The 13,176-nt window shown below is 41.1% G+C and overlaps 2 protein-coding genes across 4 annotated transcripts; one reads left to right on the top strand and one right to left on the bottom strand.

The window, feature by feature from the left end:
- On the bottom strand, window positions 1–7,892 carry ush1ga (Usher syndrome 1Ga (autosomal recessive)). 2 transcript variants are annotated; one of them, XM_071473540.1, is made up of 4 exons: window positions 6,941–7,888; window positions 3,214–3,667; window positions 1,848–2,644; window positions 1–935 (listed from the first exon to the last, which is right to left on the bottom strand). In XM_071473540.1, exons 1-4 carry the CDS (start codon window positions 7,102–7,104, stop codon window positions 932–934), a joined length of 1,419 nt encoding a protein of 472 aa, XP_071329641.1. In that variant the 5' UTR covers window positions 7,105–7,888; the 3' UTR covers window positions 1–931. The 2 variants fall into 2 exon arrangements, with proteins under 2 accessions (XP_071329641.1, XP_071329642.1); XM_071473541.1 differs by lacking the exon at window positions 1–935 and having other exon boundaries at window positions 1,844–2,644; window positions 6,941–7,892.
- A 965-nt stretch (window positions 7,893–8,857) lies between these two features.
- LOC139615708 (proton channel OTOP2-like) lies at window positions 8,858–12,693 on the top strand. Of its 2 annotated transcripts, XM_071473537.1 has the most exons (7): window positions 8,858–8,896; window positions 9,362–9,815; window positions 9,936–10,072; window positions 10,174–10,232; window positions 10,953–11,095; window positions 11,198–12,048; window positions 12,138–12,693. In XM_071473537.1, exons 2-7 carry the CDS (start codon window positions 9,380–9,382, stop codon window positions 12,306–12,308), a joined length of 1,797 nt encoding a protein of 598 aa, XP_071329638.1. In that variant the 5' UTR covers window positions 8,858–8,896; window positions 9,362–9,379; the 3' UTR covers window positions 12,309–12,693. The 2 variants fall into 2 exon arrangements, with proteins under 2 accessions (XP_071329638.1, XP_071329637.1); XM_071473536.1 differs by lacking the exon at window positions 8,858–8,896 and having other exon boundaries at window positions 8,990–9,815.
- The last annotated feature ends 483 nt before the right edge of the window (window positions 12,694–13,176 follow it).

Here is a 13,176-nt window from a genome sequence, read left to right as displayed (position 1 = left end):
AAAACATTAGTATTTTTATTTAAAATCCATGTTAAAATGTTAAAAAAGTTCAGACAGTAAACATCAACATATGCTGTGTGCAGATGTAACTGTTGGAAGACTGTCATATTATCGAGACTTACATGAGTGATGTACAAAAGTATATAATTCTCTTAGTACATGGACTGAACATGCAAAAAAAAAAAACCTACAAAATATATTGTGCATTATAAAATAATCTAAAGACAGTTTACTTTCTTCACATAGTTTAAAACACTACAGTGAATCAAAAAAGTTATATCAGTGAACAGTTGGTCTGCACTGCCAGTGAGCCACACTTGGACTGACATGGCTTCCTGTATATTAACGAGTGCAGAGATGAAACAGAGAGGATGTTGCTCAAAATATTGTTATTGCAAAAGTTAATAATAAAGTTACGATGAAGTAAATGTCAACGGTTTTTATGACAAAACACACCTTTAAACAAATGCACAGGCACAAGCAATGCAGGCACATCAGGTGGTAGGACCTACCCCATAGGGGCAAACACATTCAGGGGACACAGACCCCACAATCAACTCTTTGTTAACTCTGCCATGTGGCATACAATGACACTGCACAGCTCTACACTCTGATGATTGTCTTTCAGTTTGTTAAACCATGCAGTGCAGGGGAGTCCAACCAACCATCATACAGAGATGTTTTCAGTGATCCTCACGAGGCTAAGAAGACACTGTACAAGAATCCTGTTAAGAATTTATCTCACACTCGTCTCTTCTTGCTTGACATATTCATCCTGACAGTATCCTTTCTGCTTTGTTACCACTGAGCTACCAGGAGAGATAAATCATGACGTCCTCGCTGTCCATACGTGACATTCACTCCACGATGCTCCACTGACCTTTAAGGCTGGATGAGCGCACAGCAGGAGGACCGTCTACAACAACTTTTATTATCTGCAGGATGGAATGAAAACAAGAGAAGAATCCATGTTTGTAACTGCGGAAGACTTGTTTTAACAACACATTTCCCCAGTGGCTACATCTCAACACCGACAAGCAACATGTGCCGTGCAGTCCATAAATATCTGGACGGTTACTGCTTTTTTTATTTCTTGGCTCAACTCCAGAGCATTGAATTTAAAATAAATTACTATGATGATGTAATGATGACATTTTAGCTGAAAATAGTGTGAGGATGTTCACATCCATACTTAGCGAACAGTTTAGGAATCATAGCCACCTCTTATACATAGTGCTCCAGCTTTAGTATCATGCAGCAGAACAATGACTGGCAAAGTCTGACATCTGGCCTCAATCCAAACTTAGCATGTGTTTCACTGATAAAGACCAGACTGAAGACAAAAAGCCCCCCAAATAAGCAAGAAGTCAAGATGGCTGTAGTACAGGTGTGGCAGAGCATCACCAGGGAAAATTAAAATATGTGTTTTCTGACCTCAGTCAGTCGTTGCCTGCACAAGGATTTGCAATCAAATATTAAAGGTACACTGTGGAGTTTTTGATCACTGGTAGTGCCATGGTGCAGTGTTTTCATGTGTGGGTCCACATTTTGTTTGTTGTCGAGCATATTCGCAAGCACGCAGGTGATGTGTCAAGACATGCAGCAATGCACCAGCAAAGGCCGGGAAAGAGAACACTACTTGCAGGTAAAACTGCTTGCATCTAAACACTGCAGGTTCTTCCATAGAGAGGGTCCCACATCATCTGATCTCAAATTTAAGTTGAAATTTGGCACTCTCTAACATTTATTGTTTCATATCAAATCCAATGACAAAATAACAAATAATGTGTCGTTGCTCAAATACTCCCGTACTACACTGTAATCTCCCTGAAAAACTCAGCACTCACAGTTCTGTGTCCTCGATGCAGTCCGGGTCCTCAATGGTCTCTAGCCGTCTCGAACATGCATCTAAGATCTTTTTCCTCGGTCCTAAGGGGATGTGGATACTCTTCAGGTCTTGGTCAGAGCACAGCAGCAGTGCTTCAAGGTCAATCTTCTCCCTCTTGAAGATGGAGAAAAACTCGCTCATGCTCTGGGTGGCTAGGAAGACTTCAAGAGGGCTCGTTTCAGGCTCATCATCATCGTCCAGCCCTAATTCAACTTCTTCCCAGGGCAGGTCCTCCACGTTCCTCTCCTGTAGGCTGCGTGCACTGCCGATGCTGTCTGCATCTAGACTTGGGTATTGCTGCAGCCGACTGTGCAAACGCACATTATTGCCCGACCGGGCCACACTTGCCTCATCCCGACCACCGAGGTCAAACATCCCCCCACTCACATAGTTCCTCCTAAAGACCATGGTGCCCAGACCTGGCCTGTTGAAGAGGGAATCATGTCCAGAGTCGGTGCTGATTTCAGAATAGTCCACATCGGGCCCGTGGAGGTCTGGCTCGCTCATGGCACGTGAAATGGCATCATCACTGTCTCTGGGGAACATGTCACGAACATTACGGCGGCCACGGTCCTTTGGGTTCACATACGTCCCCTGTTTGACAAACATGACATCGTTGCCCAGCTGAAGTCCAGAGAGGGAGCGCACACTCTTCCTTCCGTCCTCATAGATTTTAAAGGTCCCATCTCCCTGTTTCCTCCTCTCCAGCTTCTTCTGGATCTTTGTCTTCCCTCGGTTTGTGGCATGGAGAGTAGCCTAACAGGACAGGAATAAAATGGTAAATATTTGTAAGGCCAGTGTATTTCTTACATTATCACAGACCAATTTTAGAAGCTTTAAGATTGATTCATATATTTTTGATACTTTTCACATAGCTACTGGTTTCATTTGATATGTGCTGGAATGGATTTCTCAGCCATGGCATTAAGGATGGCAGTGTTGGTCTGTTGGTCGGTCAGTCACTTGACCACTTTGGTCCAGACTGAAATATCTTGACAACTACTGGATGTATTGCCATGAAATTTTTTTTACAGACATTGCCAGAGGATGAATTTCAGTAACTTTGGTAATCCCTTCACTTCCCCTCTAACACCATCATCAGGCCAAAATCTCCATTTCTTAGCTACGTTGAACTAAGCGGTGAAGATGGTAAAAACTACACCTTGTTAGCATTGTCACTGTCACCGTGGTGGCATTTAGCAGTTTTGTTAAATTATGCAGTTAAGAAGAGGGATTCTAGTTGACAACCTGAGCTATGCAACCATGAGAAATTGCAAAACAAACAACGTCGGCCTTTTAGGAATAGACTGATAAAAACTCCTGACCTGAGAATATGGCACACTGACAGTAGCTGCATTGAAGCTGCGCATCTGATGGCTAAGAGAGCTGCTGGTGTAACTGGAAAAACTCATGACGTCAGACGCAGAAGCCTCAGAAGCCTCCTTATGAAACTTTCGCTCCATGCGTTTGTGGTGTTTCTTCTGCATCTTCACGCACTCTTTGATCCGTCGCTCGGCATCACGAAACGCCCGGTCCTTCAGCTTGCTGACCAGCTTGGCGTTCAGGCCTGTTTGCTTGGCTGCGATGGAATCCAAGTAGCGGACGCAATCCAAGTGATTCTTTGTGGCGGCCATGTCCAACGGCGTGTGGTAGTCGTTGTCCAGGCACCATATGTTGGCACCGAAAGACACCAGGAAGAAAAGGCAGTTGAGGTGGCCATTGGCAGCTGCCAGGTGGAGTGGTGTGTTCCCCCATATGTCACACTTGTCTGGGTTTCCTCTGTGGGCCATGAGAAATATATCAGATACAAACTTTATACTCAGAGAACTTATCTCAGATTTACTAAATACATATTTCCATCCCTGTTCAGACTGTGAGAAAGATGATGGATAAAGGCTGCTTCATGGCTGTTTACATAACTCTCTCATTAGTAAGCATGTGATTTTTTGATTATGTTGTCAGCACTGACCTGCCATCCGTGGGTTATTAATGGGGCCTTGGTTAATAATTTATAGCCTAAACACCACATTGCCTTTTCAGAAAACCAAACATAGATCTTCTATAAGCAACTTCCTTTTTTAAAAGCTCTGACCAACTGGCAAGTAGGGTGGTTTTATTAAAATGATGCTGAATTTACTATTATGTAGGGCCACAACTAAAATTATAAGCAATATTTACCCTTGACTGACAGTCCACGACCTTAGGGTTACCTCTATGTGTGCTGCACTGTTGTGTCAGCCTGTAATATGACCACAGGCTTGCCAGCACCACTGCTACACTGCCTGTATCCAGTTTCAGGGGAGGCCGAATAGGTTGCGCCTGACTCAAAAAGCACAATTGTGCATGGCTAGTGATGTCACACTGAATTCCTCAAGTCAAAACGTAACAGTCTTAAAGCTGGATGGGTGATATGAAGGACAGATGTGTATGGTGCTCTCTTACTTTTCTTTCCCACCATAAGCCTGAATTCCAAATCAGTATAAAGGCTTGTTTGTTTTGTCATTATTTAAATTTTGTTCAAACTTATATTCAATTAAGCACGACTAGAATGTATTCATGATTTACAGATTGCTTGTGGCCTAAATATTGGTGCTAAAATTTCAACTTAAACTGTACGCAATTACTTTTTTTCAGTTAGAGTCCCCTGGTTGGCGTCACACAACCTGAATATACATGTTTACTGAACTGTCTTGTCTCTTGCCTCCGTCCTCCAATGTTGCCACATACAGACTGCTAAATATTTGATGCGATGGATGTGAAGCTACTGTCGAAGTGCAGATTTATTATTGATGCATTGTGTTGTGAGGTTTTCAAAAGGAATGTATGTCAGATCTGCCGGACCCAACCTTGGCAGCGACTGGCAAAGTCCCACTCTGATTTCAGGCCTCTGCTTTTTTTTTTTTTTTCATCTGGACAGAATCAGGTTCAAACAATTAAAAAGAAAAAAGCAGTTTTAAGATTACAGATTACTTGAGTACAGAGGTGTGGTGGTTATCAGTGAGCATGATGGACTGCATGTGGCAAATAGCCCAGAAAGTGACAATAAAACGATGATCAAACAAAGGAATTAAACTGTTAACCCTAAGCTGCAAATAGACGAAGGGACATAAAATAGTGCCATAAAATGCTGTAAATTGATGTGAAAAAAATAAACAGCAATTAGCTATGTTCAATTTTTATGTTGACAGGAAACATTTATCACCCTCTGAACTGAAGATTACACAATATGCTGGTCATGGGTTGGGACCATCGAACATGATAGCTTTATGTGTCATAATTTATGTATGTACCAGTAAAATGCTGACCGCAGCTGTGGTAGGTCTTCTCACTTATCCCTGCCCTGTTTCTTATCACATTATGGCTGTTTGCATCTTCACCTCCTATGACAGCTTGATGTCACCGCAGGTTACTCAATGCAATATATTTACCAAATAGAGCACATCATGGCATCTTTCCCATGAAATTATGAAGGAGCATTAATCGTCTCTTCAATATATCCTCTGGGTCTCACGAGTCTGGTGCCTCTGTGAAACATTATGGGAGCTATTAATGTTTAATCTAGCGCCCCCTGGTCGATCAGGAGTTTATGTTTTCAGATATCAATAGAGGAATTGCTATGTCCTTGGTAGCTGAACGCCTCCAGAGCCTTGTTTGCACTGAATCCGTGGGAAATAGTGAATTCAGTACTGCCTTGGTTCGCTGCTGGTGCTGCTTTATGAAAAGTGAAATGAAATTAAATGAATGTCTCTTTCCTCAGTACTGATATTTTTGCATTCAGTGAACTAAACACAGAAAAATGATGTTGTCTCACTTTTACCGTAAGCCTCTTACACACTTTACTCAATTAAGCAGATTCATAATGGGCCCATTTTCCTGGCTGGCTAGCAAACCAGGTCAGCCAGAAAAGATGAGGAATGGACAGTTGTGCGTTTCATCTTCCCAACTGTGCATGAATTCCAATCACATTTGCACATTTTGACAATGAAAAGGCTGGCATGTCTCCTTACAGCAGCTGATTCTATCTCTCCTTCAAACGGCAGTTTATTCATTGTTGATATGAAAAAAAAGAAATGAAAAGCCTCTAAAAAATATTTCAATTTCATAATGAAACATAAAAATCAAACACCAGAGTGTCATCTTTGTGCCATGATGCCCCCTGTGTACTGTTTGTTAGGTAAATATATTTTAAGAGTCCGTTCTTTATAAATACTGACTGCAGAGCATCGGCTGCACTGATCAGTTGACCTTGAACACTGTCATCATGTTAAATGTAATGGAGGTGTTCATTGTTTACAAAATCAATAGTCCTGTGTAGCTTTGAAAATGATAAACTATCATTTGTCATGATGTATTATTGGTAATAACCAAAGTATATATGACCCCTATAAGGTGTGCGTAAGGGTTAAAGAGCCATCGCCATATTGGAAAACCTCAACAGGAGGAGTTTTGGATATGGGCCTGCCAAAAACGTACAAATCTTTGCTCCTGCAATTCCACAAAAACTTGTCATGTTAAAATACAGTGTCGAACCCAACACATGGATTTTTCAGACCAGGCAAAAAATAGTAGGCTATTACTAACCAGTTCCCAAACAGGTTATTTATAGGTGTGCTTTTTTAGCCAGGAGCAAAGCCTGAGGTTAATGTGTGTGCAGAACCCTTTATCAGGGCCTGCTCTGTTCCCTGAATGTGTTAGACCCAAATAATTGCTGCACACTGTCAGAGGTAACCTACATTGTTAGTGACGCATTGTTGGTCTCTAACAGAAGCATTTTCTAATGATTCAACCGCATAAAAAAATGTCATGAAGTAGTTTGAGTATTAATGTAGCCTGGTATATTGTTTAAAAGTGCAGTTTAAAATGTTACTGACATAAGGCCATTATTTGACAAATTCTGGTTGATCTGATACTGAAAAAGGGAAAGTGGTGAAATTGTTTACAGCTTTCGTCATAGAAGTGTTTCCCTGCCCAAAATGACTGATGATTGACAGTTATAGTTTCCCTCAGCCTGGATGCGCACACGTCCCTGTATGTCAGAAACTCTCTACCCACCCCCTCGCCACGATGACACGCAGAGCCTCCAGGTTGCCGTGGTAAGCGGCCCATAACGTCGGTGTCATGCCATCCTCGTCCGGTGCGTTGAGATCCTTCCGAGTTGCCTCCTTCAGCAGGTCCAGGTAGCCGTCCCGGGCCGCCTTGTGGTACCTGTCATTCATGGTGCAGAATTAGTCCACCCTGCTCGACTCCATTCCGCTTCATCAGCATCACCACCATCGTCGTCGACGTCGTCGTCGTCGTCATGCGGGCAAGTAGTGGGAGCAGACCGGCTATAGTGCCCGTTTGCCCCACCGTTTCCCCAGAGTGAGTCACTCCTGGTCAGTGGGGGAGCGTCGCCGGTTTCCAGGGACGCCTGGGTAACAGTGCTCCCTGTGGCCGAGGTGGTCCAAAACAGACTGGGGACCCGAACAACAAACCTCACAAAACAGACTCATTCAAAGTCATCTGAGAGGAAGGGTTGCTGTACAGTACCCTTAACTGAATGCACCCAGCTGATCAGTTATTAATGATGATATTCCTGTAACATTCTTATTGGGCGCATGAATTTGACTTTACTATCTGTTTATGAGCTCCTGCTTTTGCTTGTATGTGTCTGGGTGTCTCAGTAATGACTTTAAAATGACATCGTCCTTTGGTTTAGTGATAAACACTCACTTCATATGCATCAAACTGTGCTGAACAGATGTACATTTCAGCGGGTTTTGGAAATGATGTATCTACATGCTCCTCTGTGCTTGATCTGGTAGAATATTCGCATTTGCATGTGATTCACTTCAGAAAAGATTTCAACAACTTTCCTCCAGCTACTCTTTCAAACTCATCACACAAGAATTAACATCAAGACAAAACCATCTGCTGCACCCATGCTGCAGAACTGCATAAACTTGTTCAGGAAATGATGAGCGTCTACCATCGGTAAAGAAGAAGTGTTACCAGAGACGGGTCATTCAGATTCTTCCATGTGTCATTCTGAGGAATCTGAGGCACTGTGGTTTTTCCGTGTTCTTTTCAGTAAACCATTGTTCTCACTGTTAACTTTACGTTGCTGGTAAGATTCACTAAACAATGTGACAATGATGGAGTGCTGCAAAAAAAAAAAAAAAAAAAAAAAGTACCTATGTTGTCAGCCCCCACCCTGATGAAAAGGATATAATTTTTGCCCACTGATCTAAAATAAGTACAGCCCAACCAGTGGCTCAGAGAATGGTCTCAGACATACTACCCAATTGAAACTTCCATAACAATAGGCAGAGATAGTGGCCAGCCTTTTCATGTTCTCCACCTCAGGCACTTTGCTGTGAGAAGATACAGGGGCACATCTCTCCACTGAGCCATGAATAGCATTAAAAAGCTGAAAGTATTCCCTTCAAGCAGTGAATCAAAAACGATATAGAGATAACGCGAGCTACGCCTCTTTAGAGAATTTTGATCACATTTAGATTGTAATGCACGACGGCATGTGGTCACCTAAAGAGGAAGATTAAGCTGAATACAAAGACAGACAGCAGAACACATAAAACGTATTAAGTATCCATGAATACAAAAAGATAATTAAAATGTTTTTAATGTTACACACAGTTTTTGTTTTGCATTTTGTAACATCAGCATTTTGTTTTTGTGCATGCTGCTAAAACTTTTATTAAAAAAGTGACTGCCATTCAAAATCTATTTGTACAAAATCAAAAAAACTGCTGTTTATCTGAAAAGGAACCGGTTTCTGGTATTATGGAATTTGTCAGAAAAGGTTTTTCCTGGAAACATCTTTTGAACTTTACATGAATATTTTGTGCAAAACACACTGTGTTTGGTAATAATATGGTATTGTTCATAACAGATTTATTGACATTTATGACTCTTTGCACAGTAAACCACTGTGTTTTTGGAGGCGTATAAAAACCATGACAGTCCAGACTGCTTCTCAGGATAACACTACACCAGGTAGGCTTACAGGTATCCTGAAACCAATCCTTTATTTTTAGAAGGTCACTGAGAATAAAAGCTCAATTTCGCTAAACAATGGGAGCTATTCTTATATAGGTTTTTAAAATGTCCTGTTATTCTTGATTTTTATCAGTCATGGAGAGGGTTAAGAGAGATGACTTTTTCAGGAAAATAGCACAGCTAGTCCACATAATCATTCTTGTGAAATGTTATTCAATACAGCCTTAACTGTTAACATGCATTGCTTGCCAAAATAAGAGCCACAAGAAGAGGAGATTAAATACCATTTGTTGATTTGAAACTGCTCTTTTGTGTAGCACCTACAGGGTGACAATTATGCTGATTTGGTGCGCATGGAAAAGTTTCACTTGGGCGGGCACTGTATTTAAAGGAAGCCGGAGAGTGGGTGTAGCTGTTAAACCTGTACTGTCTCACATGCAGCCAGATTCAAACTAACAACTCATCTTTGAATAGATCTTAGAGAGAAGAATCATGTGTTTGAACACTGGCCATCCCTGCAACTGCCTGACCGATGGCAATCCCTGTGAACCATGCAGGATGACGGCCAAAGACAGGGAGACGGAGGAAGTCCACCTCTCCAACAACATTAATGCAGCAATTCAAGTGGAGAACACATGTGAACCGGACCTGAACATCTCCTCCAGTGGAGTCGCAAAGGAGAGGGGCCGAAATTGGGGATGGATGGTTTCTGGGATCATCTGTGTAAACATTTTGATCCTGGGCTGCGCCTTGGCCAGTGGCAGCGCTCACAACGATGTCAACATCAAAATCTCTCACGTGCAGATTTATCTTATTATCCTCCTCCTCCTCACCTCCATCTGGATGATTTATTACATCATCTACACGGCCAGGAATGAAAACGCTGTTGTTTACCAGGATGCCCATGCTGGACCCATATGGCTCAGGGGTAAGTAAAAGTTCCCTTTGCTTTAGAATCAAATGTTTTAGTTACAGAGCAATTTTGAAGCACCTATATATATTTATTTTTTTTTTAAAGTGCCTGTTCTACATGTTGTTTTTCCTTCAGGAGGACTTGTGCTGTTTGGACTGCTCAGTATTATAATGGACATTTTCAAGATAGCCAGCTATGTGGGCTACCTCCACTGTGATTCTGCTGTAAAGGTTGCTTTCCCTGTGGTGCAGCTTGTTTTCTTACTTGTGCAGGTAAAAATGCCTATAAATGCCAGCGTGCTACACAGGTTACATTGTAGACTTGAGTCTCTATGGTTGTAAAATATTAAAATAATTGTGAAATCAATTTGCAGACATACTTCTTCTGCATCCACTCCAAGGACTGTGCGCAGCTACAAAAGAACATTACACGGTAGGTGATTAATCGATTTCCTTTCTCTTCTTCTCATCACTCTCTCTTTGTAGACATGCTACCTCTGAGGGTATCTATCACTTAAAAGTAGATTTTTTTGCCTTTAACATAAGATGAACAATTAAAGTTTCTGCTACAGAACTGACGTTGTTTCACTGCCAAAAGCAGAAATTTCTTCTCATTCACAGACCTTTATAAGGTTCAATTATAATTTTGTTTTTATTACAGTAAACTGTAATAGAACTGCCACAAGGGATTATTTTCATTATTGATTAATCTGGTGATTATTTTCACCATTTTGTTGATAGAATGTCATAAAATGGTGAAAAATCCCAATTTTCCAGAGTCCAGATCGACGTCTTTGAATTACTTGTTTTCTCTGTCAGTTTACTAAGATGAAAATATACACATTTGCCAAAGCTGAAACCAGTAGATTTTTGGCATTTTGCTTGAAGGCATGATTTAAATGATTAATCAATTATCAAAACTGTTGCCAATTTCATGAACCAATTGAACCAATTGAAAAAATTATTTTAGCCCTAAATTTGCAATACACAAGCTTTGGCTTTAAAAAATCTAATAAAAAAATTATTACTTGATGGATGTGACATTAAATTCTGACATTAAGAAACACTGTCTGGTAAAGCAGATCATGTTTTTTTTGCTGCTGTTTTGGTCTCTGACCATTCTTTCCTCTTGTTTCCCTCCTCTTTTATTTAGCTGTGGGCTAATGCTCACCCTCTCCACAAATTTGGTTGTGTGGATGACAGCGGTCACTGAGGAGTCCGTGCACCAAACAACTGTTCCCGACTACCCCAGCAACACCACCAAACTCTCTGGACGAAGCCTGTACATCAGTAAAGGTACATAGAGCAGATTAAGCAATCAAAGTAGATTCAATAAATCATTGAAAAGACCACAACATAATGCTTTTCTCTCTTCGTGTGCTCTGTCATGTATTACAGCAAGTTATGGAGACGATAAGTGCAAGTGCAGCCACACTTCATGTAGCATCTTCAAGGAAGCCTACTACTACCTGTACCCCTTCAATATTGAGTACAGTCTCTTTGCCTCTGCCATGGCCTATGTCATGTGGAAAAATGTAAGCCGAGTAGCAGATGAGCACATCCACCACAAAATCAAATTCCATCTGAAGGACGTATATCTGGGTCCTGTGATGGGAGTTCTCTTAGTGGTGGCCGGTCTGGCAACCTTCATTGCATATGAGATGGAAATGAAAAAAGATTATGATGATGATGACGACAAGAAAGACAAAGCAGTGATGATGCACTTTATCATGAATATAGTCATAGTGACCACGATGTCTGTTTCCACTGTGATTGGCTGTGTTATCTACAAGGTGGACCACAGGGAGCATGTATCAGAGAAAAACCCCACACGTAGCCTGGATGTGGGTCTGCTGGTGGGAGCCTCACTGGGGCAATTTATCATCAGCTATTTCACCATAGTAGCCATGATTGGAACTGGAGCCAAAGGCCATCTAAACAGACTAAACTTGGCCTGGGCTATCCTGATGGTGATCCAGCTCGGCTTGCAGAACTTTTTCATAATCGAAGGACTGCACCGGGAGCCTTTTCATGAGGTGCATCCAGTCACTGTGGTTGCAAATCCATATGTGATGCAGCCAGGCAAAGAGCTGAGCAGCCTTGAAGGATCAGACATGGACACAAAGCCAACCCCGCAACCCACAGAGCACGGCCTGCATGGCCACATGGCTAAGCACAGACCCAAACTGCCATGGAAGAGACGGGTGTTGAAGGAGGTCTGCGCGTTTCTGCTGCTGGGTAACATCATAGTGAGTACCATTCTCCTTCACTGCCTCAAATTCAGTGTTTGAAAATTTACCAAATCCTCAACCTGTTCTCTTGATTCCTTCTTTGACAGCTGTGGATCATGCCAGCATTCGGCGCTCGTCCCCAGTTTGACCATGACACAGAAACTAAATTCTACGACTTCAACATGTGGGCCGCTGTTGTCAATGTTGGACTTCCATTTGGCATCTTTTACCGCATGCATTCAGTCGCCAGTCTGTTTGAGGTTTATCTGACGTCGTAACACTGCGGGATGTCCAAACAGCCAACTGCTCTGACATTATAAAACTGTTTTGTATAATTTTTACTTTGTTATGATGATGCTTTGTTCTATAATAAAGTTATTTCCCTCTGTTTGTAAAGTAGACACTGACTGACAAATATCATCACTGTGATGTTTCTAATTATGTTATGGCCTGTATATTTTGATGTCTCGCATTATGTTATGGCCTGTATATTTTGATGTCTCGCATTATGTTATGGCCTGTATATTTTGATGTCTCGCATTATGTCATAGCCTGTATAAAACAATAACAACAACAAAAAAAAATAATTGTGAAGCTGATCTTTAACTTTTATACTTCAGCCTGTATATGCAGTAAAATAAAGGCAAGCAATAAAATAAGAAATGTTGAATGAAACGGAATGATTTATTGTACCACCAAATATTATTATTATTATTATTATTATTATTATTATTTATCACTGCAACATCTGACTGGCATCTACTTCAGATTTTTATCAAAACTGTGCAACTAGTCAGTTGATTGATTTGATGATAGCTAGAAAATTAATCTGCAACTACATTGACATATAATTAATTGTTTAAATTTCCCAAACTTTACGTAGTTCCAACCATAGACTGTATATAAAAAGGTTCCAACCCATACGTTTTGATAGGTTTTCTTATTCTTACATTATAGTAAACTAAATATCTTTGGATTGGTGGGCATTTTAAACTTGTTTTAAGAGACTGAAATGGGCATGTTACACGATTTTCTGATTGTAATTATTAGATCCATGAAGAAAACAACCAGCAGATTGATCGATGAAAGAAATAACTGTTCGTAGTAGCTCTATTGAACGTATGTAAATAGGCGGTTCATAAAACG

This window comes from Trachinotus anak, unplaced genomic scaffold (assembly GCF_046630095.1).
Source record: "Trachinotus anak isolate AG129_WGS33_773 ecotype Australia unplaced genomic scaffold, CSIRO_AGI_Tana_v1 ptg000003l, whole genome shotgun sequence".
NCBI classification, from domain to species: domain Eukaryota; kingdom Metazoa; phylum Chordata; class Actinopteri; order Carangiformes; family Carangidae; genus Trachinotus; species Trachinotus anak.
Note: the sequence above shows the minus strand (reverse complement) of the source record. Positions and strands in the feature narration are given on the sequence as shown.